Below are 26,024 nucleotides of genomic sequence, written 5' to 3' on the forward strand. Positions count from 1 at the left end.
ATACAGAGAGAAAGTAGAGAGTAGAGAGAGGAGAGATACAGAGAGAGAGTAGAGAGTAGAGAGAGGAGAGATACAGAGAGAGAGTAGAGAGTAGAGAGAGGAGAGATACAGAGAGAGAGTAGAGAGGAGAGATACAGAGAGAAAGTAGAGAGTAGAGAGTAGAGAGTAGAGAGAGGAGAGATACAGAGAGAAAGTAGAGAGTAGAGAGAGGAGAGATACAGAGAGAGAGAGAGAGTAGAGAGTAGAGAGAGGAGAGATACAGAGAGAGAGAGAGAGTAGAGAGTAGAGAGAGGAGAGATACAGAGAGAAAGTAGAGAGTAGAGAGAGGGGGGATGTTGAAGCTGTTATCTTGCAGATGCTAACTCCTCCTAAATCAGCCCTAATGATAACCATGGCAACAGAGACACCCCAAGCTGAGACAGGGAGGTGGGGTTTTAGGAAAAACCACATCCTCTGTCTTTCAGTGTAGGTTGGAATTTATTGTCATGAATCTTGCCCTGGAGGCAGCTTTGCAGAGTGGTCACCAACTGGCACACCAAGATTCATGACAACAAAATCAGACGGTAAACCTAGCCCTAACCTTAACCCCCATGCTAACCCTAATGCCTAACCTTAAATTATGACCAAAAAGCACATTTTTTTTATTTTTACATTTTTGCCGATTCTGACTTTGCAGCTGTCCCAGCTAGCGGAAATCGCTTAGTCTGCCTCCAGGGCAAGATTCATGACAATTAAGTCAACCTGCTCTTTCAATGGCCAAACACATAACCTCTCCACGTATAGTAGCTAACACAGAGCTCTGTGTACGTGTTACTGTTGTGTAGGGGTAGTCTGCTATCAAGGCAGGTCTGTAAATTTGTAATCTAAATGGAATAAGGGGGAGTAGCTTTTTGACAGAAAACCACCGCCTCTCTACCCCCTCCGCTCCGCTCCTTCATCCCTCCATCCCACTCCTCCGGCCTGCCACCTCTCCTGCAGTCAGAGCTGCCCGTCTGACAGTAGATTAAACTAGTGTGTGTGTGTGTGTGTGTGTGTGTGTGTGTGTGTGTGTGTGTGTGTGTGTGTGTGTGTGTGTGTGTGTGTGTGTGTTTGTATGTTGTAGCGAGTGCACAGCGGGCCTCCCGCAGACAGGCACCACACATGGGCTTGGAATGACATTCCCGTGCTGGGACTCTCTCGTATAAAATCATCTCTCCGGGACCCATTCCGCTTCCTCTTCTCCCCCCTCCTCTAGCTATGAATAATAGCCATAACCGGGGATAGGGGCCTGCATCTGAGCCCTGTCTCAGCCCTGTCTCATACCTGTCCCATCCCCGTCCCGTCTCATCCCTGTCCCATCCCCGTCCTGTCTCATCCCTGTCCCATCCCCGTCCCAGCCCCGTCCTGTCTCAGCCCTGTCCCAGCCCTGTCTCAACCCTGTCTCATCCCTGTCCCATCCCCGTCCCATCCCCGTCCCAGCCCCGTCCTGTCTCATCCCTGTCCCATCCCCGTCCCATCCCCATCCCCGTCCCAGCCCTGTCCCATCCCGTCTCGCCCCCGTCCCATCACCGACCCAGCCCCGTCCTGTCTCATCCCCGTCCCATCCCCGTCCCATCCCCGTCCCAGCCCCGTCCTGTTTCATCCCTGTCCCATCCCCGTCCCAGCCCCATCCTGTCTCATCCCTGTCCCATCCTCGTCCTGTCTCATCCCCGTCCCAGCCCCGTCCTGTCTCATCCCCGTCCCATCCCGGTCCCAGCCCCGTCCTGTCTCATCCCTGTCCCATCCCCGTCCCAGCCCCGTCCTGTCTCATCCCTGTCCCAGCTCCGTCCCAGCCCCGTCCTGTCTCATCCCTGTCCCATCCCCGTCCCGTCTCATCCCTGTCCGATCCCCGTCCGATCCCCGTCCCGTCCTGTCTCTTCCCTGTCCCAGCCCCGTCCTGTCCCATCCCCGTCCCAGTCCCGTCCTGTCTCATCCCTGTCCCAGCCCCGTCCTGTCCCATCCCCGTCCCAGCCCCGTCCTGTCTCATCCCTGTTCCAGCCCTGTCCCAGCCCCTGCCCTGTCCCTCCCTGTCCCATCCCGCCACATGTCGGTTTAGAGCCACTCGGAGGCGGCAGGCGTGACTAATGCCCGCGCCCTGTGTGGCGTAATGATACATTTATCTGAAATGGCACAGGGCCCAGTTCCCCCCGTCCTCATCTCTGACCCGTCGAACAAACACATTCACCAGAGGAGCTGTTAATGCGAGCCACCCATCTGTGCCCACTGCCCCCCTGCCTCCCTCTGTCTCCCTTCATCACCAATTTCCATATTCACTCACCCGAAAAGGAGGAAGTTAGAAAAGGGGGTGGTGCAGAGGGGGGACGTCTTCAAAAACACCCTCTCCACAGTAGAGGGGTAGAATGCATCTTGCTACACGACAGACATAGAGGCTCATGCGTGTCAGTAAGAAATTGGGCATATGACTCAAGGGAGGTACTTTATTGTGCTTATGCTATGTGTGACTGCTGAGCTTCTTGGGATACATAACATGCAGGCTATTACAACTACAATAACTGCCATTACACCCATGAACGCATGTACACACACACAAAAACATTCAATCTGCTCCAGTCACGTCTCTCGTGCTGAGGGAGACAGCTCTGCTGTTTATCTTGGCATAAGGCAGAACAATGGCGTGCAGATGGCAGCAGACGGAGCTGGGAGACAGGCGGGCACAGGGGGCAAAGAGGGAGCACATAGGGGCTTCGGTCTAGGCTCCCTCCTGGTAGGACCGTGGATGCAATCCTACTAGGAGACCCTTCCAGACCCTGCACCCTGGATAATGTGTGTGTGTGTGTGTGTGTGTGTGTGTGTGTGTGTGTGTGTGTGTGTGTGTGTGTGTGTGTGTGTGTGTGTATGCATGCGCAAGTTTTATCACTATCCTGGGTCTCTCGTGTAGAATCTTTGAGTGTGTGTACACGGCTACTCCAGCCCCTGCAGACCACTGCACTGGCCAGATAAGACTCTCTGAGTAGGACCGGTCCAGGATCAGCTGTTGTCTGCAGGGAGAGACTACTCCCTGACAGCTCATGATCTCAGACCTGCCAAAGAGAAACACGCACTGGCACATAGTCAGAGGGTAAAAAAGACCTTACCCAGGCATCTTTCAAACGATTGGCTGACTTTTCAGAGTGATGATGCTAGAGGACTAAATTGTCCTGACAAATGACTGCTCTTACTGTAATGTGCAAGGACAGCTCTGACACACTGACACACAGCATAGCACTCAGGAATTCACATCCGGTCTCAGAGCAAAACTTATTATATTTTACTAAAATCAATACCACATTACTTCAAATCAAATCAAAATCAAATCAAATTGTATTGGTCACATGCGCCGAACACAGCAGGTGTAGACTTCACCTTGAAATGCTTACTTAAGAGCACATTCCCAACAATGCAGAGTTAAAAGGTAAGACAAATATTTGTTAAATAAAAAAGGAAATAGTAACTTATTAAGGAAAATCATAATGAGGCTATTAACAGTTGAAGTCGGAAGTTTACATACACCTTTAAACTCAGTTTAATACATTTCGACTCTGTCAATCACCATATTCTTATCGGCAGACTCAGTAGCCTCGGTTTTTCTAATGACTGCCTTGCCTGGTTCACCAACTACTTTGCAGACAGAGTTCAGTGTGTCAAATCGGAGGGCATGTTGTCCAGTCCTCTGGCAGTCTCTATGGGGGTACCACAGGGTTCAATTCTCGGGCCGACTCTTTTCTCTGTATATATCAATGATGTTGCTCTTGCTGCGGGCGATTCCCTGATCCACCTCTACGCAGACGACACCATTCTGTATACTTCTGGCCCTTCCTTGGACACTGTGCTATCTAACCTCCAAATGAGCTTCAATGCCATACAACACTCCTTCCGTGGCCTCCAACTGCTCTTAAACGCTAGTAAAACCAAATGCATGCTTTTCAACCGTTCGCTGCCTGCACCCGCACGCCTGACTAGCATCACCACCCTGGACGGTTCCGACCTAGAATATGTGGACATCTATAAGTACCTAGGTGTCTGGCTAGACTGCAAACTCTCCTTCCAGACTCATATCAAACATCTTCAATCCAAAATCAAATCTAGAGTCGGCTTTCTATTTCGCAACAAAGCCTCCTTCACTCACGCCGCCAAACTTACCCTAGTAAAACTGACTATCCTACCGATCCTCGACTTCGGCGACGTCATCTACAAAATAGCTTCCAATACTCTACTCAGCAAACTGGATGCAGTTTATCACAGTGCCATCCGTTTTGTTACTAAAGCACCTTATACGACCCACCACTGTGACCTGTATGCCCTAGTCGGCTGGCCCTCGCTACATGTTCGTCGTCAGACCCACTGGCTCCAGGTCATCTACAAGGCTATGCTAGGTAAAGTGCCGCCTTACCTCAGTTCACTGGTCACGATGGCTACACCCACCCGTAGCACGCGCTCCAGCAGGTGTATCTCACTGATCATCCCTAAAGCCAAAACCTCATTTGGCCGCCTTTCCTTCCAGTTCTCTGCTGCCTGCGACTGGAACGAATTGCAAAAATCTCTGAAGTTGGAGACTTTTATCTCCCTCAACAACTTTAAACATCTGCTATCTGAGCAGCTAACCGATCGCTGCAGCTGTACATAGTCCATCGGTATATAGCCCACCCAATTTACCTACCTCACCCCCATACTGTTTTTATTTATTTACTTTTCTGCTCTTTTGCACACCAGTATCTCTACTTGCACATGATCATCTGATGATTTATCACTCCAGTGTTAATCTGCTAAATTGTAATTATTCGATTTATTGCCTACCTCCTCATGCCTTTTGCACACATTGTATATAGATTCTCTTTTTTTCTACCATGTTATTGACTTGTTTATTGTTTACTCCATGTGTAACTCCATGTGTAACTCTGTGTTGTTGTTTGTTCACACTGCTATGCTTTATCTTGGCCAGGTCGCAGTTGCAAATGAGAACTTGTTCTCAACTAGCCTACCTGGTTAAATAAAGGTAAAATAAAAAAAAATTAAAAAATTTAAACTCAGTTTTTCACAATTCCTGACATTTAATCCTAGTAAAGATTCCCTGTCTTAGCTCAGCCACTCTATTTTAAGAATGTGAAATGTCAGAATAATAGTAGAGAGAATGATTAAGTTCAGCTTTTTGCCTTTAAATTGTATTGCCTTTAAATTGTTTAACTTGGGTCAAACGTTTCGGGTGGCCTTCCACAAGCTTCCCACAATAAGTTGGGTGAATTTTGGCCCATTTCTCCTGACAGAGCTGGAGTAACTGAGTCAGGTTTGTAGGCCTCCTTGCTCGACACACTTTTTCAGTTCTGCCCACAATTTTCTATAGGATTGAGATCAGGGCTTTATGATGGCCACTCCAATACCTTGACTTTGTTGTCCTTAAGCCATTTTGCCACAATTTTGGAAGTATGCTTTGGGTTATTGTCCATTTGGAAGACCCATTTGCGGCCAAGCTTTAACTTCCTGACTGATGTCTTGAGATGTTGCTTCAATATATCCACATACTTTTCCTACCTCATGATGCCATCTATTTTGTGAAGTGCACCAGTCCCTCCTGCAGCAAAGCACATCCCCCAACATGATGCTGCCACCCCCATGCTTCATGATTGGGATGGTGTTCTTCGGCTTGCAAGTCTCCCCCCTTTTCCTCCAAACACAGCGATGGTCATTATGGCCAAACAGTTCTATTTTTGTTTCATCAGACCAGAGGACATTTCTCCAAAAAGTATGATCTTTGTCCCCATGTGCAATTGCAAACCATAGTCTGGATATTTATGGCGGTTTTGGAGCAGCGGCTTCTCCTTGTTGAGCGGCCTTTCAGTTTATGTCGATATAGGACTTTTTTTACAGTGAATATAGATACTTTTGTACCTGTTTCCTCCAGCATCTTCACAAGGTCCTTTGCTGTTGTTCTAGGATTGATTTGCACATTTCCAACCAAAATACATTCATCTCTAGGAGACAGAACGCGTCTCCTTCCTGAGCAGTATGACAGCTGCGTGGTCCCATGGTGTTTATACTTGCGTACTGTTGTTTGTACAGATGAACATGGTACCTTCAGGCGTTTGGAAATTGCTCCCAAGGATGAACCAGACTTGTGGAGGTCTAAAAAAAAATTCAGAGGTCTTGGCTGATTTCTTTTGATTTTTCCCATGATGTCAAGCAAAGAGGCACTGAGTTTGAAGGTAGACCTTGAAATACATCCACAGGTACACCTCCAATTGACTCAAATTATGTCAATTAGCCTATCCGAAGTTTAAAGCCATGACATAATTTTCTGGAATTTTCCAAGCTGTTTAAAGGCACAGTCAACTTAGTGTATGTAAACTTCTGACCCACTGGAATTGTGATACAGTGAGTTGTAAGTGAAATAATCTGTCTGTAAACAATTGTTGGAAAAATGACTTGTGTCATGCACAAAGTAGATGTCCTAACCGACTTCCCAAAACTATAGTTTGTTGACAAGACATTTGTGGAGTGGTTGAAAAACGAGTTTTAATGACTCCAACCTAAGTGTATGTAAACTTCCGACTTCAACTGAACAAGGAGTACCAGTACCAAGTCAATGTGCAGGTGTACGAGGTAGTTGAGGTAATTGAGGTAATACAGTATTTACATGTGAGTAGGGGTAAAAGTGACTAGGCAATCAGGATATATAATAAACAGAGTAGCAGCAGCGTGTGTGAAAGTGTGTCTATATGTGAGTGTGTGTGTGGTGTCAATATGCATGTGTGTGTGTGTGTGTGTGTGTGTGTGTGTGTGTGTGTGTGTGTGTGTGTGTGTGTGTGTGTGTGTGTGTGTGTGTGTGTGTGTGTGTGTGTGTGTGAGCGTATGTAGTGTGTGTATATGTGTGTTGGAGAGTCAGTGTAGTATGTGTGAGTGTGTGGGTAGAGTCTAGTGAGTGTGCATAGAGCCAGCACAAGAGTCAGTGCAAAAGCCTTTTCAGGAGCCTTTTGGTCCCCGACTTGGCACTTCAGTAACACTTGCTGTGTGTTAGTAGAGAGAACAGTCTATGACTTGTGTGGCTAAAGTCTTTGACAATTTCTAGGGCCTTCCTGACACCGCCTGGTATAGAGGTCCTGGATGGCAGGGAGTTCGGCCCCAGTGAAGTAATGGGCTGTACACACTACCCTCTGTAGCTCCTTCCGGTCGGATGCCAAGCAGTTTCCATACAAAGCGGTGATGTAGCCAGTCAAGAGGCCTGTCAATGTTGCAGCTGTAGAACTTTTTGAGGATACGACGGCCCATGACAAATATTTTCAGAAGAGGCGTTGTCGTGCCCTCGTCACGACTGTGTTGGTGTGTTTAGACCATGATAGGTCCTTAGTGATGTGGACACCGAGAACTTGAAGCTCTCGACCTGCTCCACTACAGCCCCATCGATGTGAATGGGGGCGTGTTCGGCCATCCGTTTCCTGTAGTCCATGATAAGCTAATTTGTCTTGCCCACGTTGAGGGAGAGGTTGTTGTCCTGGCACCACACTGCCAGGTCTCTGACCTCCTCCCTAAAGTCTGTCTCATCGTTGTCGGTGATCAGGCCTACCGTCATTGTGTCATCGGCAAATTTAATGATGGTGTTGGAGTAGTGCGCGGCCATGCAGTCGTGGGTGAACAGGGAATATAGAAATTGACTGAACACAGACCCCTGAGATGCCCCCTTGTTGAGGGCCTGCGTGGCAGATGTATTGTTGCCCACCCTCAACACCCTGGGGCGACCGTCCGGAAGTACAGGAATCAGTTGCAGAGGGAGGTGTTCAGTCCCAGGGTCCTTAGCTTAGTGATGATCTTGGAGGGCACTATGGTGTTGAATTCTGAGCTGTAGTCAATGAACAGCATTCTCATGTAGGTGTTCCTTTTGTCCAGATGGGAAAGGGCAGTGTGGAGTGCAATAGAGATTGTGTCATCTGTGGATCTGTTGGGGCGGTATGCGAATTGGAGTGCGTCCAGAGTTTCTGGGATGATGGCGTTGATGTGAGCCATGACCAGCCTTTCAAAGCTACAAATGTGAGTGCTACGGGGCTGTAGTCATTTAGACAGGTTACCTTGGCGTTATTGGACACATGGACTATGGTTGTTTGCTTGAAACATGTAGGTATAACAGACTGGGTCAGGGAGAGGTTGATAATGTCAGTGAAGACACTTGCCAGGTGGTCAGCATGCTCTGAGTACGCATCCTGGTAATCCATTTGTAACCTTTCTCACATCGGCTACAGAGAGTGTTATCATACAGTCATCCATAACAGCTGGTGCTGTCACACATGGTTGAGTGTTGCTAGCCTTGAAGCGAATATAGAAGGCATTTAACTCGTCTGGTAGGCTCATGTCACATGGCAGCTCTCGGCTGGATTTCCCTTTGTAATCTGTGATAGTTAGCAAGCCCTGCCACATCGGATGAGCACCAAAGCCAGTGTAGTAGGATTCGATCTTAGTCCTGTATTGATGCTTTGCCTGTTTGATGGTTTGTCAGAGGGCGTAACTGGATTTCTTATAAGCGCCCGGATTAGTGTCCCGCTCCTTGAAAGCGGAAGCTTTAGCCTTTACCTCAGTGCAGATGTTGCCTGTAGTCCATGGCATCTGGTTGCGATATGTACAGTACCGGTCAAAAGGTTGGACACACCTACTCATGCCAGGGTTTTTCTTAATTTTTACTATTTTCTACATTGTACAGTAGAATAATAGTGAAGACATCAAAACTATGAAATAACACATATGTAGTGTTATCATGTAGTAACCAAAAAAGTGTTAAACAAAAGAAGTGTTAAACCCTTCTTTTGTTACTACATGATTCCATATGTGTTATTTCATAGTTTTGATGCCTTCGCTATTCTACAATGTGGAAAATAGTGAAAATAAAGAAAAACCCTTGAATGAGTAGGTGTGTCCAAACTTCTGACTGGGACTGTACCTACGGTCACTGTGGGTACGACATCGTCAATGCACTTATTAATGAAGCAGATGACTGATGTGGTATACTCCTCAACGCCATTCCAGTCTGTTCCAGCAAAACAGTCCTGTAGTTTGGCATCTGCTTCATTGGACCACTTCCGTATTGTGCGCATCACTGGTACTTCCTGTTCGACTTTTTGCTTGTAAGCAGAAATAAGGAGGACAGAGTTATGTTCAGATTTGCCAAATGGAGGGTGAGGGAGGTTACGTTACATTAGGCTACCACTGTAATAGAGGTTGTATAATATAATATGCACAGTATAGTATCCTTCGTCTTGATCGCATTTTACCTGTTTGGTATGATATATTACGTTCGTCTGCTTTAGGATGATATCCTACGTTAGGTTAGGGGTTAAGGTTAGGGTTAAGATTTGTGTTAAGGTTAGGTTTAGGAGTAAGGTTAAGGTTAGAGTTAGGATTAGGGGAAGGGTTAGCTAACATGCCAAGTAGCTAAAAAGTAGTAAGTAGTTAGAATTCTAAATTTTTCAATGATGAGATTTGAACACACAACCTCTGTGTTGCTAGACGTTCACGTTATACGCCCTACCAACCACCCTCCTTTTGTTTTCGCCTGAAGTAAACTAGTGTCCAAACACATTTGAGTGTCCCTGATTTAGTAAAATATTATATGTTTTAAAATATTAAAATATAATACTACCTGCACCAAACTTTAAATTGTATTTCCAGGCACTAGCATTTCGCCCCATCCTAAAATTGGTTTAGACATGATTATTTTGCCCCCTGCCTAAGTATAGAGAGAAATATGGTGTCTCCTATTGCCCTGGAAGAGGTGTTCACTAATGTATCCCTTAAACAATGTAAACTATGCTTTAGTGCTATTATTGCGCAGGTTTGGCTGGGGTAGGCTGTCATTGTAAATAAGAATTTGTTCTTAACTGACTTGCTAAGTAAAAGAAAATTGTCACAGAGCTCTGTGTAGGATGGGGTGAAATGCTAGTGTCTGGAAATACAATTTAAAGTTTGGTATGGATAGTATTATATTTTAATATCTTGAAACATACTATATTTTACTAAATCTGGGACACTCAAATTAGTATGATATGTTACAGTAGGGATTCTTCAATGACTACTTTTGTTTCAAAGTAGATTTGTTTAAGACTATCAAGAATCACTCTGTGTGACCCTGATTTAGCCCACTGCAGAAAAATATTAAATGCTTCTGGGGAAAGGTTACAAAATTAATTTAGAATTTATATATTGAATGATTTCCATCTATTATGTTACATAATGAATATCTCAATCAATCAGAGATGATTATTCCTGGCAGGCAGAACCACCTCACTCTTTCCCATTTAACCAGGGGATACAGCTACTGTTAGAAGTTATACCATTAGAATTATCAACAGTGAGAATAAATGGTGCTAGTCAAAGAACAATTGAGGCCTGGACAAATATACCTGACTCTGTAAAGAACAATTTCAACTAAAGCCCCACACATACAAACCAATTATACACAGTGGTGTAGTGGAGGATATACGCTGTATACCCACTTATTTTTCAGTGGGAATTGTCTATACTCACTTCTTAATCACCACTGATACATACAGTGCATTCTGAAAGTATTCAGACAACTTGACATTTTCCACATTTTGTTACGTTACAGTCTTATTCTAAAATGGATGAAATAGTTCCCCCCCCCTCATCAATCTACGCACAATAACCCATAATGACAAAGCAAAAACGTTTTTTATTTTTTTGTGTGTGCAAATTTATAAAAACTTAAACCGGGAATATCACATTTACATAAGTATTCAGACCCTTTACTTAGCACTTTGTTTAATCACCTTTGGCAGTGATTACAGCCTTGAATCTTCTTGGGTATGACGCTACAAGCTTGGCACACATGTATTTAGCGAGTTTCTCTGTCAGGTTGGATGGGGAGTGTTGCTGCACAGCTATTTTCAGGTCTTTCCAGAGATGTTCGATCGGGATCAAGTCCGGGCTCTGGCTGGGCAACTCAAGGACATTCAGAGACTTGTCCCGAAGTCACTCCTGCGTTGTCTTGGCTGTGTGCTTAGTGTCGTTGTCCTGTTGGAAGGTGAATCTTCACCCCCAGTCTAAGATCCTGAGCGCTCTGGAGCAGGTTTTCATCAAGGATCTCTCTGTACTTTGCTCCGTTCATCTTTGTCTTTATCCTGACTAGTCTCACAGTCCCTGCCGCTGAAAAACATCCCCACAGCATGATGCTGCCACGAACATGCTTCACTGTAGGGATGGTGCCAGGTTTCCTCCAGACGTGACACTTGGCATTCAGGCCAAAGAGTTCAATCTTGGTTTCATCAGACCAGATCATTTTTTTTCTTATGGTCTGAGAGTCCTTTAGGTGCCTTTTTGGCAAACTCCAAGTGGACTGTCATGTGCCTTTTACTGAGGAGTGGCTTCCATCTGGCAACTCTACCATAAAGGCCTAATTGGTGGAGTGCTGCAGAGATGGTTGTCCTTCTGGAAGGTTCTCCCATCTCCACAGAGGAACTCTAGAGCTCTGTCAGAGTGATCACCGTGTTCTTGGTCACCTCCCTGACCAAGGCCCCGATTGCTCAGTTTGGCCGGGTGGCCAGCTCTAGGAAGAGTCTTGGTGGTTCCAATGTTTTGGTACATTTCCCCAGATCTGTGCCTCGACACAATCCTGTCTCGGAGCTCTACGGACAATTCCTTCAACCTCATGGCTTGTTTTTTTCTCTGACATGCACTGTCATCTGTGGGACGTTATATAGACAGGTGTGTGCCATTCTAAATCATGTCCAATCAATTGAATTAACCGCAGGTGGACTCCAATCAAGTTGTAGAAGCTTCTCAAGGATGATCAATGGAAACAAGATGCACCTGAGCTGAATTTTGAGTCTCATAGCAAGGTCTGAATACTTACGTAAATAAGGTATTTCTGTTTTTTGTTTTTAATACATTTGCAAACATTTCTAAAAAACTGTTTTCACTTTGTCATTATGGGCTATTGTGTGTAGATTGATGATAAAACATTATTTTATCAATTTTAGAATAAGGCTCTAACGTAACAAAATGTGGAAAAGGCCAAGGGGTCTGAATACTTTCCTGAAGGCACTTAAACAAATCAAAACATATTTTTTAAACACTTTTGCTACTGCTCCAGTTTCAACTGTTCTGCCTGTGGCTATGGAACCCTGACCTGTTCACTGTGATTACTATTATTTGACCATGCTGGTCATTTATGAACATTTGAACATCTTGGCCATGTTCTGTTATAATCTCCACCCGGCACAGCCAGAATAGGACTGGCCACCCCTCATAGCCTGGTTCCTCTCTAGGTTTCTTCCTAGGTTTTGGCCTTTCTAGGGAGTTTTTCCTAGCCACCGTGCTTCTACATCTGCATTGCTTGCTGTTTGGGGTTTTAGGCTGGGTTTCTGTACAGCACTTTGATATATCAGCTGATGCCTATATAAATACATTTGATTTGATTTGATTTTTTGGTTACTACATGATTCCATATGTGTTTTTTCATAGTTCTGATGTCTTCACTATTATTATACAATGTAGAAAATAATAAATATAAAGAAAAACCCATGAGTGAGTAGGTGTGTCCAAACTTTTGTCTGGTACTATATAATATGTTTTGCTCTGAGACCAGGCTGGGATTCACTGAGGCAAATCATAGATCAGGATACATTCGATATCTGCCTATGACATACTATAGGGCTCATTGTACAGTATGTGGATACAATATTGAGACACAGGACTGTGTCTATATATTCAGTTTCTCACCAGAGGTATATTCACTAACCAAATGGAAGCAGATGGCCATAATAGGGAGGGACCAATCTGAACTTGTACAATAAGAGATGCTCATTTTCGTTGCCAAGAAACATGTTCTGTTGCAAACCATTTTGCTACGGTGTGCACTAATGAATACACACATGTTTTTGAGCGGTATTAGCATGGTATTAAGTTGTCAAAATGCAGCTGAGTTTGTTGTTTTAAGCATCAAAGTGGATATTAACAGTCACATGAATATTTAACAAGTGATGCAGCAAAAAAAACTCAAAATAAAGCTCAGCATAGGAGATTAGCGAATGTTCCTGTTTTTCCAGAGACTGTGACTCAAGAGCTAAGTACTGCAGGATAAATGGAGCTGGGAGATTTGTTGTCTTCCCTGCCCTAAATGCCTCATCATTTGCCTCTACTAAAAGTCCAGCTCCAGTATTTATAGTGAGATAAAATGAATGGAATCAATCCCCTCGTCCCTAAGCTGTGAGGACCTGCCAACAGTCCCAGCCCTATAGGGATGATGGAAGTGTGTGTGTGTGCCTAAGCCATCCTCCATAAACTGCAACCCTCCAAAGGGTAGTGCTACCAATTGTCACGTTCCTGACCTGTTTTCTGTTGTTTTGTATGTGTTTGACGGTCAGGGCGTGAGTTTGGGTGGGTAGTCTTTGTTATGTGTTTCTGTGTTGGTTTAAGGGTGACCTGATATGGCTCTCAATTAGAGGCAGGTGGTTTTCATTTCCTCTGATTGAGAGCCATATTAAGGTAGGTGTTTTCACTTTGATTGTGGTGGGTGGTTGTCTCCTGTGTCAGTGTCTGTATGTTACCCCACACGGGACTGTTTTCGGTTTTGTTTGTGCATTCGTTTTATGTAGTCAGTTTTCCTGTTATTGCGTTCTTCGTGTTTCATGTAAGTTCGTCGCACCAGGTCTGTCTACTTCGTTTGTTGTTTTGTAGTTTGTTTAAGAGTATTTCGTTTCGTCTTTTGTCTTGTTAAATAAATATTATGTCATCATACCTAGCTGCGTATTGGTCCTCCGATCCTTCTCTCCTCTCCTCGTCTGAGGAGGAGGAAGATCTAGAAAACCGTTACAGAACCACCCACCAAACCCGGATCAAGCAGTGGGTTAACGGACAGCGCACGAAGCAGGATTTCTGGTCTTGGGAGGAAATCATGGAAGGAAAAGGACCATGGGCTAAAGTTGAAGTGAATCGCCGCCCATGGGAACAGCTGGAGGCAGCTCGGAGAGCGGAGGAAACCGGAGAGAGGAACCGGCGTTATGAGGGGACGCGTCTAGCACGGAAGCCCGAAAAGCCCGTGAGTACTACCCAAAAATTTCTTGGGGGGCGGCTAAGAGGTAGTGGGCCGAGGGCAGGTAGGAGACCTGCGCCCACTTCCCAGGCTAACCGTGGAGAGCGGGAGTACGGGCAGACGCCGTGTTACGCAGTAGAGCGCACGGTGTCTCCTGTACGTGTGCATAGCCCGGTGCGGGTTATTCCACCTCCCCGCACTGGTAGGGCTAGATTGGGCATTGAGCCAGGTGTCATGAGGCCGGCTCAACGCGTCTGGTCTCCAGTGCGTCTCCTCGGGCCGGCTTACATGGCACCAGCCTTACGCATGGTGTCCCCGGTTCGCCTACATAGCCCGGTGCGGGTTATTCCACCTCCCCGCACTGGGCGGGCGACGGGGAGCATTCAACCAGGTAAGGTTGGGCAGGCTCAATGCTCAAGGGAGCCAGTACGCCTGCACGGTCCGGTATTTCCGGCGCTACCTCCCCGCCCCAGCCCAGTACCACCAGTTCCTCCTCCACGCACTCTTCCTATGGTGCGTGTCTCCAGCCCAGTGCCTCCAGTTCCGGCACCACGCACTAAGCCACCTGTGCGTCTCCAGAGCCCTGTACACACTGTTCCTTCTCCCCGTACTCGTCCTGATGTGCGTGCCCTCAGCCCGGTGCCACCAGTGCCGGTACCACGCACCAGGCCTATAGTGCGCTTCGAGAGGTCAGTGTGCCCTGTTCCTGCTCCCCGCACTAGGCTTGAAGTGCGTGTCTCCAGTCCGGTGCCTCCAGTTCCGGCACCACGCACCAGGCCTACAGTGCGTCTCAGCGGGCCAGAGTCTGCCGCCTGCCCAACGGCGCCTGAACTGTCCGTCTGCCAAGCGCCGCATGAACTGCCCGTCTGTATTGAGCCTTCAAAGCCGCCCGTCTGCCATGAGCCTGCAAAGCCGCCCGTCTGCCATGAGCCTACAGAGCCTTCCGCCAGACAGGAGCCGCTAGAGCCTTCCGCCAGACAGGAGCCGCTAGAGCCTTCCGCCAGACAGGAACAGCCAAAGCCTTCCGCCAGACAGGATCAGCCAGAGCCATCCGTCTCCGCAGCGCCATCTGAGCCATCCGTCTCCGCAGCGCCATTTGAGCCATCCGTCTCCCTAGCGCCATCTGAGCCATCCGTCTCCCCAGCGCCATCTGAGCCATCCGTCTCCCCAGCGCCATCTGAGCCATCCGTCTCCCCAGCGCCATCTGAGCCATCCGTCTCCCCAGCGCCATCTGAGCCATCCGTCTCCCCAGCGCCATCTGAGCCATCCGTCTCCCCAGCGCCATCTGAGCCATCCGTCTCCCCAGCGCCGTCTGAGCCATCCGTCTCCCCAGCGCCGTCTGAGCCATCCGTCTGTCCCGAGCCATTAGAGCCGCCCGTCTGTCCCGAGCCGTCAGAGCCGATAGTCAGTCAGGAGCCGCTAGAGCCATTCGTCAGACAGGATCTGCCAGAGCCGCTAACCAGACAGGATCTGCCAGAACCGCTAACCAGACAGGATCTGCCAGAACCGCTAACCAGACAGGATCTGCCAGAGCCGCTAACCAGACAGGATCTGCCAGAGCCGCTAACCAGACAGGATCTGCCAGAGCCGCCAACCAGACAGGATCTGCCAGAGCCGCCAACCAGACAGGATCTGCCAGAGCCGCCAACCAGACAGGATCTGCCAGAGCCGCCAGCGAGCCATGAGCGTCCAGAGCCGTCAGCCAGCCATGAGCAGCCAGATCCGTCGGCCAGCCATGAGCAGCCAGATCCGTCAGCCAGCCATGAGCTGTCCAGCCAGGATCTGCCAGAGCCGCCAACCAGACAGGATCTGCCAGAGCCGCCAGCGAGCCATGAGCGTCCAGAGCCGTCAGCCAGCCATGAGCAGCCAGATCCGTCGGCCAGCCATGAGCAGCCAGATCCGTCAGCCAGCCATGAGCTGTCCAGCCAGGATCCGCCAGAGCCGTCCAGCCAGGATCCGCCAGAGCCAGCCATCCAGAACTGCCCCTCAGTCCAGAGCTGTCTCTCTGTCCGGAGCTGCCCTTCAGTCCGGAGTTGCCCCTCTATCCTGACCTACCTCTCTATCCTGACCTACCTCTCTATCCTGACCTACCTCTCTGTCTTGAGCTACCTTATCCCGGTGCTGCCCCTTATATCGACGGTACCCTTTAAAGTAAGTGGGTGGAATAGGAGGGTGGTCATTCAGAGGGGAAGACGGAAGTTGGGTTTGACTATGGTGGGGTGGGGACCTCGCCCAGAGCCTGAGCCACCACCGTGGTCAGACGCCCACCCAGACCCTCCCCTAGACTTTTGGTGGTGCGCCCGGAGTTCGGACCTTGAGGGGGGGGTTCTGTCACGTTCCTGACCTGTTTTCTGTTGTTTTGTATGTGTTTGACGGTCAGGGCGTGAGTTTGGGTGGGTAGTCTTTGTTATGTGTTTCTGTGTTGGTTTAAGGGTGACCTGATATGGCTCTCAATTAGAGGCAGGTGGTTTTCATTTCCTCTGATTGAGAGCCATATTAAGGTAGGTGTTTTCACTTTGATTGTGGTGGGTGGTTGTCTCCTGTGTCAGTGTCTGTATGTTACGCCACACGGGACTGTTTTCGGTTTTGTTTGTGCATTCGTTTTATGTAGTCAGTTTTCCTGTTATTGCGTTCTTCGTGTTTCATGTAAGTTCGTCGCACCAGGTCTGTCTACTTCGTTTGTTGTTTTGTAGTTTGTTTAAGAGTATTTCGTTTCGTCTTTTGTCTTGTTAAATAAATATTATGTCATCATACCTAGCTGCGTATTGGTCCTCCGATCCTTCTCTCCTCTCCTCGTCTGAGGAGGAGGAAGATCTAGAAAACCGTTACACCAATAACCGTTTTAATCAGATGAACCTTTTTTTAAAGACAAGGGTACTTTGTAAGGCAAAGGGTTCTACCTAGAACCTTTAACATCTTAAGATCTGTTTTTGCAAGAAAGGGTTCTTTGATGATTCTTTGGAAGGCAAGAAGGGTTCTACATAGAGCCATATATAATATTTCCCAGCATGCTCTATTGCAGGGAGATTTTCAGAATTGTTTGTTTCACTGTAATATCTGTTTTTGCATGTAATTGATTGGTTGATGCATTTAACGCGACACAAAGATAAATAACATACCGTTTTCTAAACTAATCCAATCTGTTAGTAATTGGATTTATTGCACCCGTTTGAGGTAGTCTCAGTATTCAATCTTCCCTACCCTGGCAGTCATTCTGAATGCAGGTTGCGGGTGATTAACAAATGCACTTGTTGGATATCCTAACTCTGGTTGGATTCCAATAGGAATTCCAATAAATTTGACTTGACATCACTTTGCAAGCCAGCATAATTCGACTTGCAGAACTGAAGTGGCCTGTTAACCAGGAGATTCCTAACACCACGTTGTTAGGGTAGAACTAAGCCCTCAAATAAAGGCCTTATGATATATGTAATTTTAAAGGCTGATAAGGCTGGTGGAACCTTTCATAGATAATAGGGTTCTCGGTAGAACTCTTCATAGAGTGTTCTAGGTAGAACCATATACAAAGGGTTCTTTAAAGAACCCTACATAGAGAGTTCTAGATAAGACATTTCTCCATAAACTGCAAAGGGTTCTGCCCAGCCCCAAAAAGGTTCCCCCATTGGGACAAACCGAAGAACCGTGTATGCTTCTACTTACCATAGCCCAGAGAGAGCAGGAGGGCCGTCAGCAGAACCTGCAGTCCACAGACAGGGACCACCTCACCCAACATCCTGGACCTGAGCGAGAGAGAGAGATCTTTAGAATTATAATCACTCAAGTTGCCGATATGTTTGCATGTACAATCTCTTTCTCCTTCCCTTAACGTTCCAGCTAGAGTGGAGACAGGAGGAGACAGCTGAGAGGTGGACAGGAGGAGACAGCTGAGAGGTGGACAGGAGGAGACAGCTGAGAGGTGGACAGGAGGAGACAGCTGAGAGGTGGACAGGAGTCATAGCCATTAGAATCCCATCACAGACAGACCCTTCTAGTGACAAATCAGACAGGAGTGATTTCTGTGGTTTGAAATCACCTGCTGGCCCTACATCAGGGGAGGGCACTGATAATGTAACCGACTTTACAATCTCCCTACAATCAAAGACTGATTTCTGCCTAGAACAGCCCAGTCAGTAGGTCTACAATACAGTCTGATTAACATTCAGGTGGATAATATATTTGTATTGAAGACTGTGTTATTATTTGGCAACCAGCTTCCTCTTATTCCTATACCAAAATAAAGAATGTTTTCACTCTTCTACATCAAAACAGCTGAGCAACACAACACAACAAGCAAACACAACATGATTGAAGCCTATGTTCCCATGGCAATTGTTACACATAGCATGTTTGACTTTTTCACTAAGCACACACAAAATCAAAGATGCAGGAATTCTTGGATCTAGTGAGGGTGGAGGCAGCTGGTATGTGAGAGAGAGCCTAGTGTTTATATTAGTTTATTGGAAAATGCAGCTTTTCTGTGTCATTGGGAAGGTGAAAAACAGCCTCACGGGTTGACACCTTACATTTGGAAATATAATGATACAGAACGTGTCATCCTTGCCACATTAGATTGCTTATTTTCTTTCAATAATTGTTTTTCTTTCACTAATCTTCCAATAAGAATACAAACAAATGTCTGTCCAGATTTCTCTATTGAAGCTTATGTCAAATGTAAGTGATTTGCTTATTTTTTGGAATTGATAAAAGTACAGACTCAGAGCTTCAAAATGGTATATCGTACGTTGTAGTTGGAGAAAACATAGGAAGGAGCGTTATGCTGGGAAAGTTGATAAACTTGTTATCCTACTTAAAAGACAAGTAGTGGAAAATACCCGTTCGAAAGATTTTTATGAAAGTTTCACACTGACTAGAGAACTCTTGTTTGTTTATGCACATTCAGCATCGTTTGCACAATCTTAAGCCTTAGCCCCACCCCACCCACACATGTAAACGCATGTGAGTCAGCACGGCATTGTCCTCCAGAAAGTAGGTCTCTCCATAAACCCAGCTATTACAGAAGCAATGTTTTTGAGAGCTGTAGCAACACTGTTGCAGTTGTCCATAGCTGTATCTCTCCAAAAATCTGAGCTATATAAATCTATATACTGACCAGGGAGGAGCCCATTCAGTTATAGACAGACCAATCAGGACTCATCTCTCAGCATGTCCAACTGACTACCCAGGAAAGATGTTGTCTTCTCCCTATATAGCTCAGTGCTTGCTCCTTGGCTCAACAAGGCTGATAATTAAACATGTGTATTCATATTTACTGATCCAATACAAGTTTGTAATTAAGCCACATGAAAGTTCACATGTTCAAGAAGGCATTGCAGACAAGAAATAAACATTCCCCAATGGCCCTACTGTGAAGTAGGAACCAGCAGCAGACTCTGTAACTCGTCACATTTCTTAATGAAGAAAAGTGAGGTCCTAATCTCAATAGAAGAATAGAAGAATCATGAAAACCCTGTGAAAAATATGCCTTAAATTAAATTAGAATCAAATCAAATGTTATTTGTCACATGCGCCAAATACAACAGGTGAAATGCTTACTTAACCAACAATGCAGTTCAAGAAATAGAGTTGAGAAAATATTTACTAAATAAAAGAAAGGTTTTTATTTTTTAAATAACACAAGAAAATGACATAACAATAACGAGGCTATATACAGGGGGTGCCGGTACCGAGTCAATGTGTGGGGGTACAGGTTAGTCAAGGTAATTTGTAAAATGACTATGCATAGATAATAAACAGTGAGCAGCAGCAGTGTAAAAACAAAGGGGAGGGGGGGTCAATGTAAATAGTCTGGGTGGCCATTTGATGAATTGTTCAGCAGTCTTAAGGCTTGGGGGTAGAGCCTTTTGGTCCTAGATTTGGCGCTCCGGTAGCCCTTGCCATGCGGTAGCAGAGAGAACAGCCTATGACTTTGGTGACTGTCTTTGAGTCTTTGACAATTGTTTGGGCCTTCCTCTAACACTGCCTAGTATATAGGACCTGGATGGCAGGAAACTTGGCCCCAGTGATGTACTGGACCGTACGCACTACCCTCTGTAGCGCAGTTGCCATACCAGGCGGTGATGCAACCGGTCAGGATCCTCTTGATGGTGCAGTTGTAGAACTTTTTGAGGATCTGGGGATCCGCACCAAATCTTTTCAGTCTCCTTCGGGGAAAAAGGTGTTGTTGTGCCCTCTTCACAACTGTCTTGGTGTGTTTGGACCATGATAGTTTGTTGGTGATGTGGACACCAAGGAACTTGAAACTCTCGACCTGCTCCACTTCAGCCCCATCGATGTTAATGGGGGCCTGCTCGGCCCTCCTTTTCCTATATTCCACGATCAGCTCATTTGTCTTGCTCACACTGAGGAAGAGGTTGTTGTCCTGTCTGACCTCCTCCCTATAGGCTGTCTCATTGCTGTCGGTGATCAGGCTCACTGTTGAATACAACTTTACTAATCCCCCCAGGGATACCATTGTCAGAGCACAAGCACACATTTACATAAATTCTCCACATTTTACAGCATAAAGAGATAACCAACCAGCTTTACAACCAGGTACAGTATGTGTTTGCCCGGCCCAACTAAACTAAACACTGACCTGTCTGTTGTTAAAGTATGATAAAGGGTTAACACCTGTCCAGTCCAGATAGTAGGGTCCAGTGTGTGTTGAGTGTAAACTAAATTCCAGTGAGATGTCAGTCCCTGGATGGAGGACAGAGAAACCCTGTGTATAAATAATGGATGTGGCAGCTCTGGAGATACGACGTCCAGCCCGGCGCGGCGGCCAAGGGGTGAAATCCGAGGCGAGGGTACCAGAGATGGGACACAGATAGCTGGTGTTCGTTACAGCCACGCTATAAGCTCAGACTGTCTCAAAGGCAATCAAGGACAAACACAAACAGCCCAGCCAAGCTATTATCTATGGGAGGAATATAGATGGGACCATTTAGGCATGCTTTATCCCTCCTAAATATTACAGGAACAACAGAACAATGCTTGAATGCTGCCCAAATGATGATGTGATATCATGCTAGAGGCAGGACTTTTTTTCTCCGATCACGTGACCTGACCAGGGAAAACTTCTGGCTCTAGTAATAGCCTCCGGCCTTGTCACAGCCTGATCTGTTTCACCTGTCCTCGTTATTGTCTCCACCCCCTCCAGGTGTCGCTTGTTTTCCCCAGTGTATTTATCCCTGTGTTTTCTGTCTCTCTGTGCCAGTTCGTCTTGTATGTCCAAGCCTACCAGTGTTTTTTCCTGTTTTCCTGCTTTGCCTTTTTGCCATTTTCTAGTCCTCCCGGTTTTGACCCTTGCCTGTTCTGGACTCTGTACCCGCCTACCTGACCATTCTGCCTGCCCTGACCTCGAGCCTGCATGCCACTCTGTACCTCCTGGACTCTGATCTGGTTATGACCTTTTGCCTATCCATGACCATTCTCTTGCCTATTCCCTTTTGATTTATTAAACATCTTAAACTCCAACCACCTGCCTCCTGTGTCTGCATTTGGGTCTCGCCTAGTGTCATGATAGGCCTACAGTATTTCCTGGTTAGGAAAATTCAGAGCCCTAATTATTAGGCTCCTTAGTACCATGCTAGGGGTACTAAGAAAGCCTTCTATTCATGTGTGTTTTATAGGGCTAAGTCACATTGTTATGTTGGCTCTGACCTTGCCACATCAATACAAACAAAGCCTTTTGGTGGCCCTAAGATTTGGTTGGGGGGGGGTCCCCCACCTCAAGGGCAAAACATTTTAGTGGCCCACCTCTTGACGATGGCGGAGATAAACATTTTAGTTTAAAAGTTAATCTCCTGCAATTCTACACATTTTGCCATGGGGCAGAGACAAACACTTGCAGTTTTACAGCTAATTTCCTGCAATTCTACCCATTTTGGCATGACTTATGCCATGTTAATATGATTTCTGAGAGTGACTAATGAAATCAATGGAGGCCCCCTGGAGGTCAGGGCCCCTGGGCATGTGCCCTGGTTTCCCATTAGGTATTCGGCCATGATAACTACAAGTTTAGATCGCTGACTTTTTAGCTGACATGGCTTATTGAGTGAATGTCAGTGACTGACATACAAGAGATACACTGTTGATGGACAACCAAATGTAGAAATTACACCTTGGGTATTCTACTTTTCAAACCCCGAATTAGTTCCTCATTTTTTATGTTGCTTATGCCCAGGGCCCGGTCCTCCTTACCACTATCTTGAGCCATTTTCTTTGCATCTCCAGCAGGTGATCTCTCTCTCTCTCTCTTTCTCTCTCTCTCTCAGCACTTATTCTTCTTGTCTTCGACCTCTATGCTGCCAGCATGACTCAGGAGTATCTCTTAATTGTATTTTCTTGTTGGAGCCATACTGTTCTACCATACCTCTGTGAGCAGGGGACAGCCGCCAAGCTGTGAGTGTCCTTTCAAATACCAACTCTCTCTGCTCAGCTGGCTCACCGGACTGAACGTCACCTCTACGCCAACATAAACCTGCTCCTGTATGGACATCTGCATACATTTCTCAGTCAGTCACAACACACATGTGCGCACACACACAGACGCACGCGCGCACACCCATACAGAAACCTGTACACACAGCCACACATACAGTGCATTTGGAAAGTATTCAGACCCCTTGACTTTTTCCACATTTTGTTATGTTATAGCCTTATTCTACAATTGATTCAATAAATGTTTTCCTCATCAATCTACACACAATACCCGATAATGACAAAGCGATAACAGGTGTTTAGACATTTTTGCAAATGTATTAAAAATAAAAAAATAAATACCTTATTTACATAAGTATTCATATCCTTTGCCATGATACTCGAAATTGAGCTCAGGTGCATCCTGTTTCCGTTGATCATCCTTGAGATGTTTCTACAACTTCATTGGAGTCCATCTCTGGAGAGTCCTGAAAATAGCTGTGCATCGATATTCCCCATCCAAACTGACAGAAGAATGGGAGAAACTCCCCAAATACAGGTGTGCCAAGCTTGTAGCATAATACCAACAAAGACTCAAGGCTGCAATCCATGCCAAAGGTGCTTCAGTAAAGTACTGAGTAAAGGGTCTGAATACTTATTTACATGTGATATTTTAGCTTTTTATTTATACACTTGCAAAGATTTCTAAAAACCTGTTTTTGATTTGTCATTATGGGGTATTGTGTCTAGATTGATGAAGGGGGAAAAAACGATGTAATATATTTTAGAATAAGGCTGTAACTTCACAAAATGTGGAAAAAGTCAAAGAATCAGAATACTTTCCGAATGCACTGTAGCCAGAAAGTCTATATACAGTGCATTACATTTACATTTGAGTCATTTAGCAGAAGGTCTTATCCAAAGCGACCTACAGGAGCAATTAGGGTTAAGTGCCTTGCTCAAGGGCACATAGACAGATTTTTCACCTAATCGACTCAGGGATTCGAACCAGTTACTGGACCAACACTCTTAACCGCTACCGCTACCTGCCACTAGGCTACCTACCGCTATCGCTGCCGCTACCTGCCGCTAGGCTACCTACCACTACCTGCCCCTACCGCTACCTGCCACTAGGCTACCTACCGCTATCGCTACCGCTTCCTACCACTAGGCTACATACCGCTATCGCTACCGCTACCTGCCACTAGGCTACCTGCCGCTAGGCTACCTGCCCCTACCGCTACCTGCCGCCAGGCTACCTGCCGCTAGGCTACCTACCACTACCACTACCACAATCATAACCCGTTTCAGATTAGACATACTGTAATTACAGTCTTAGCGTTGCTACTAACATTATTGGTCACATACACATGGTTAGCAGATGTTATTGCGAGTGTAGCGAAATGCTTGAGACCAGAACATGTGTGTACTGTCCTGTACCACCCACTGAGACAGTGTCCCATACTGAGAAGACTCAGGGAAGGCACTGGGAGTCTCACTAGATCTTCACACTGTCTCCACTGCTCCACCCCAGCTGGTTGGAAGCTCTGCTCAGCCTGACTGTTCTCTCCATGCTGTCCCACCCAGACGGCAGGGAGAGAGGGAAGGGGGGAGGGAAGGGGGGAGGGAAGGAGGCTTCCATATGCTGTTACGATCAGGCAGGAGTTCATGTTGTCCCTCTATGGAGCCTCTTTCTATCCTTCTCTCTGTCAACTTTCTTCCCTTTTTCCACAAGTTCTCTATCATTCGTTCTGTCTACCCTATTTCTTCCCTTCCTCCCTCCTTTCTATCCCCCCATGGATTCTCCCTGTCTATCTGCTCCATCCATCCTTTCTATCCCTCCATGGAGTCTCCCTCTCTCTGTCTGCTCCATCAATCCTTTCTATCCCTCCATGGAGTCTCCCTCTCTCTGTCTGCTCCATCCATCCTTTCTATCCCTCCATGGAGTCTCCCTCTCTCTGTCTGCTCCATCCATCCTTTCTATCCCTCCATGGAGTCTCCCTCTCTCTGTCTGCTCCATCCCTCCTTTCTATCCCTCCATGGAGTCTCCCTCTCTCTGTCTGCTCCATCCCTCCTTTCTATCCCCCCATGTAGTCGCCCTCTCTCTGTCTGCTCCATCCCTCCTTTCTATCCCTCCATGGAGTCTCCCTCTCTCTGTCTGCTCCATCCCTTCTTTCTATCCCCCCATGTAGTCGCCCTCTCTCTGTCTGCTTCTTCTCCTTTCTATCCCTCCATGTAGTCGCCCTCTCTCTGTCTGCTCCATCCCTCCTTTCTATCCCTCCATGTAGTCGCCCTCTCTCTGTCTGCTCCATCCCTTCTTTCTATCCCCCCATGTAGTCGCCCTCTCTCTGTCTGCTCCATCCCTCCTTTCTATCCCTCCATGTAGTCTCCCTCTCTCTGTCTGCTCCATCCCTTCTTTCTATCCCTCCATGTAGTCGCCCTCTCTCTGTCTGCTCCATCCCTCCTTTCTATCCCTCCATGTAGTCTCCCTCTCTCTGTCTGCTCCATCCCTTCTTTCTATCCCTCCATGTAGTCGCCCTCTCTCTGTCTGCTCCATCCCTTCTTTCTATCCCTCCATGTAGTCGCCCTCTCTCTGTCTGCTTCTTCTCCTTTCATCCGTGCCATCGTGCATTATGAACCAGGCTCATTAATCACTCACTCCCCTGTCACTCCATCAGCTCACACTGTCATTGTCCCTGCAGCAGTCAGTCATTCAGTCACACACCCACACACAAACACACATGGATGCACGGACACAGGCACCCACTCACACACAGACCAACGCACGCATGCACACACACACAATGCCATTTTCATTTGGGACTCAGACCCATCAACAGCTATGTAGGTGACAAATTAGAAATTAGGTGACAAAATACACTACCGTTCAAAGGTTTGGCGTCACGTAGAAATGCCCTTGTTTTTAAAAGAAAAGCACATTTTTGTCCATTAAAATCACATCAAATTGATCAGAAATACAGTGTAGACATTGTTAATGTTGTAAATGACTATTGCAGCTGGAAATTGCAGATGTTTAATGGAATATCTACCTAGGCGTACATAGTCCCATCATCAGCAACCATCACTCCTGTGTTCCAATGGCACGTTGTGTTAGCTAATCCAAGGTTATCATTTTAAAAGGCTAATTGATCATGAGAAAACCGTTTTGCAATTATGTTAGCACAGCTGAAAACTGTTTTTCTGGTTAAAGAAGCAATAAAACTGACCTTCTTTAGCCTAGTTGAGTATCTGGAGCATCAGCATTTGTGGGTTTGATTACAGGTTCAAAATGGCCAGAAACAAAGAACTTTCTTCTGAAACTTGTCAGTCTATTCTTGTTCTGAGAAATGAAGGCTATTCCATGCGAGAAACTGAAGATCTCGTACAAAGTTGTATACTTTTGTGGGTTTGATTACAGTGAACCCGCAAACACCAGTCTCAACGTCAACAGTGAAGAGGCGACTCCGGGATGCTGGCCTTCTAGGCAGAGTTGCAAAGAAAAAGCCATATCTCAGACTGGCCAATAAAAAGAAAAGATTATGATGGGCAAAAGAACACA

The 26,024-nt window shown here is 46.4% G+C and overlaps 1 protein-coding gene across 1 annotated transcript in view; it reads right to left on the reverse strand.

Annotated features, from left to right (window-relative positions):
- The window catches only part of LOC139540947 (neurocan core protein-like), a 207,004-nt gene that overhangs the window by 144,901 nt on the left and 36,079 nt on the right, over nucleotides 1–26,024 (reverse strand). The window contains exon 2 of the mRNA XM_071345030.1: nucleotides 17,705–17,784. Within this exon, the coding sequence (XP_071201131.1) occupies nucleotides 17,705–17,777 (73 nt within the window). The 5' untranslated portion in view covers nucleotides 17,778–17,784. The remainder of the gene's footprint in view (nucleotides 1–17,704; nucleotides 17,785–26,024) is intronic.

Source organism: Salvelinus alpinus, chromosome 16, assembly GCF_045679555.1.
Source record: "Salvelinus alpinus chromosome 16, SLU_Salpinus.1, whole genome shotgun sequence".
NCBI lineage: Eukaryota > Metazoa > Chordata > Actinopteri > Salmoniformes > Salmonidae > Salvelinus > Salvelinus alpinus.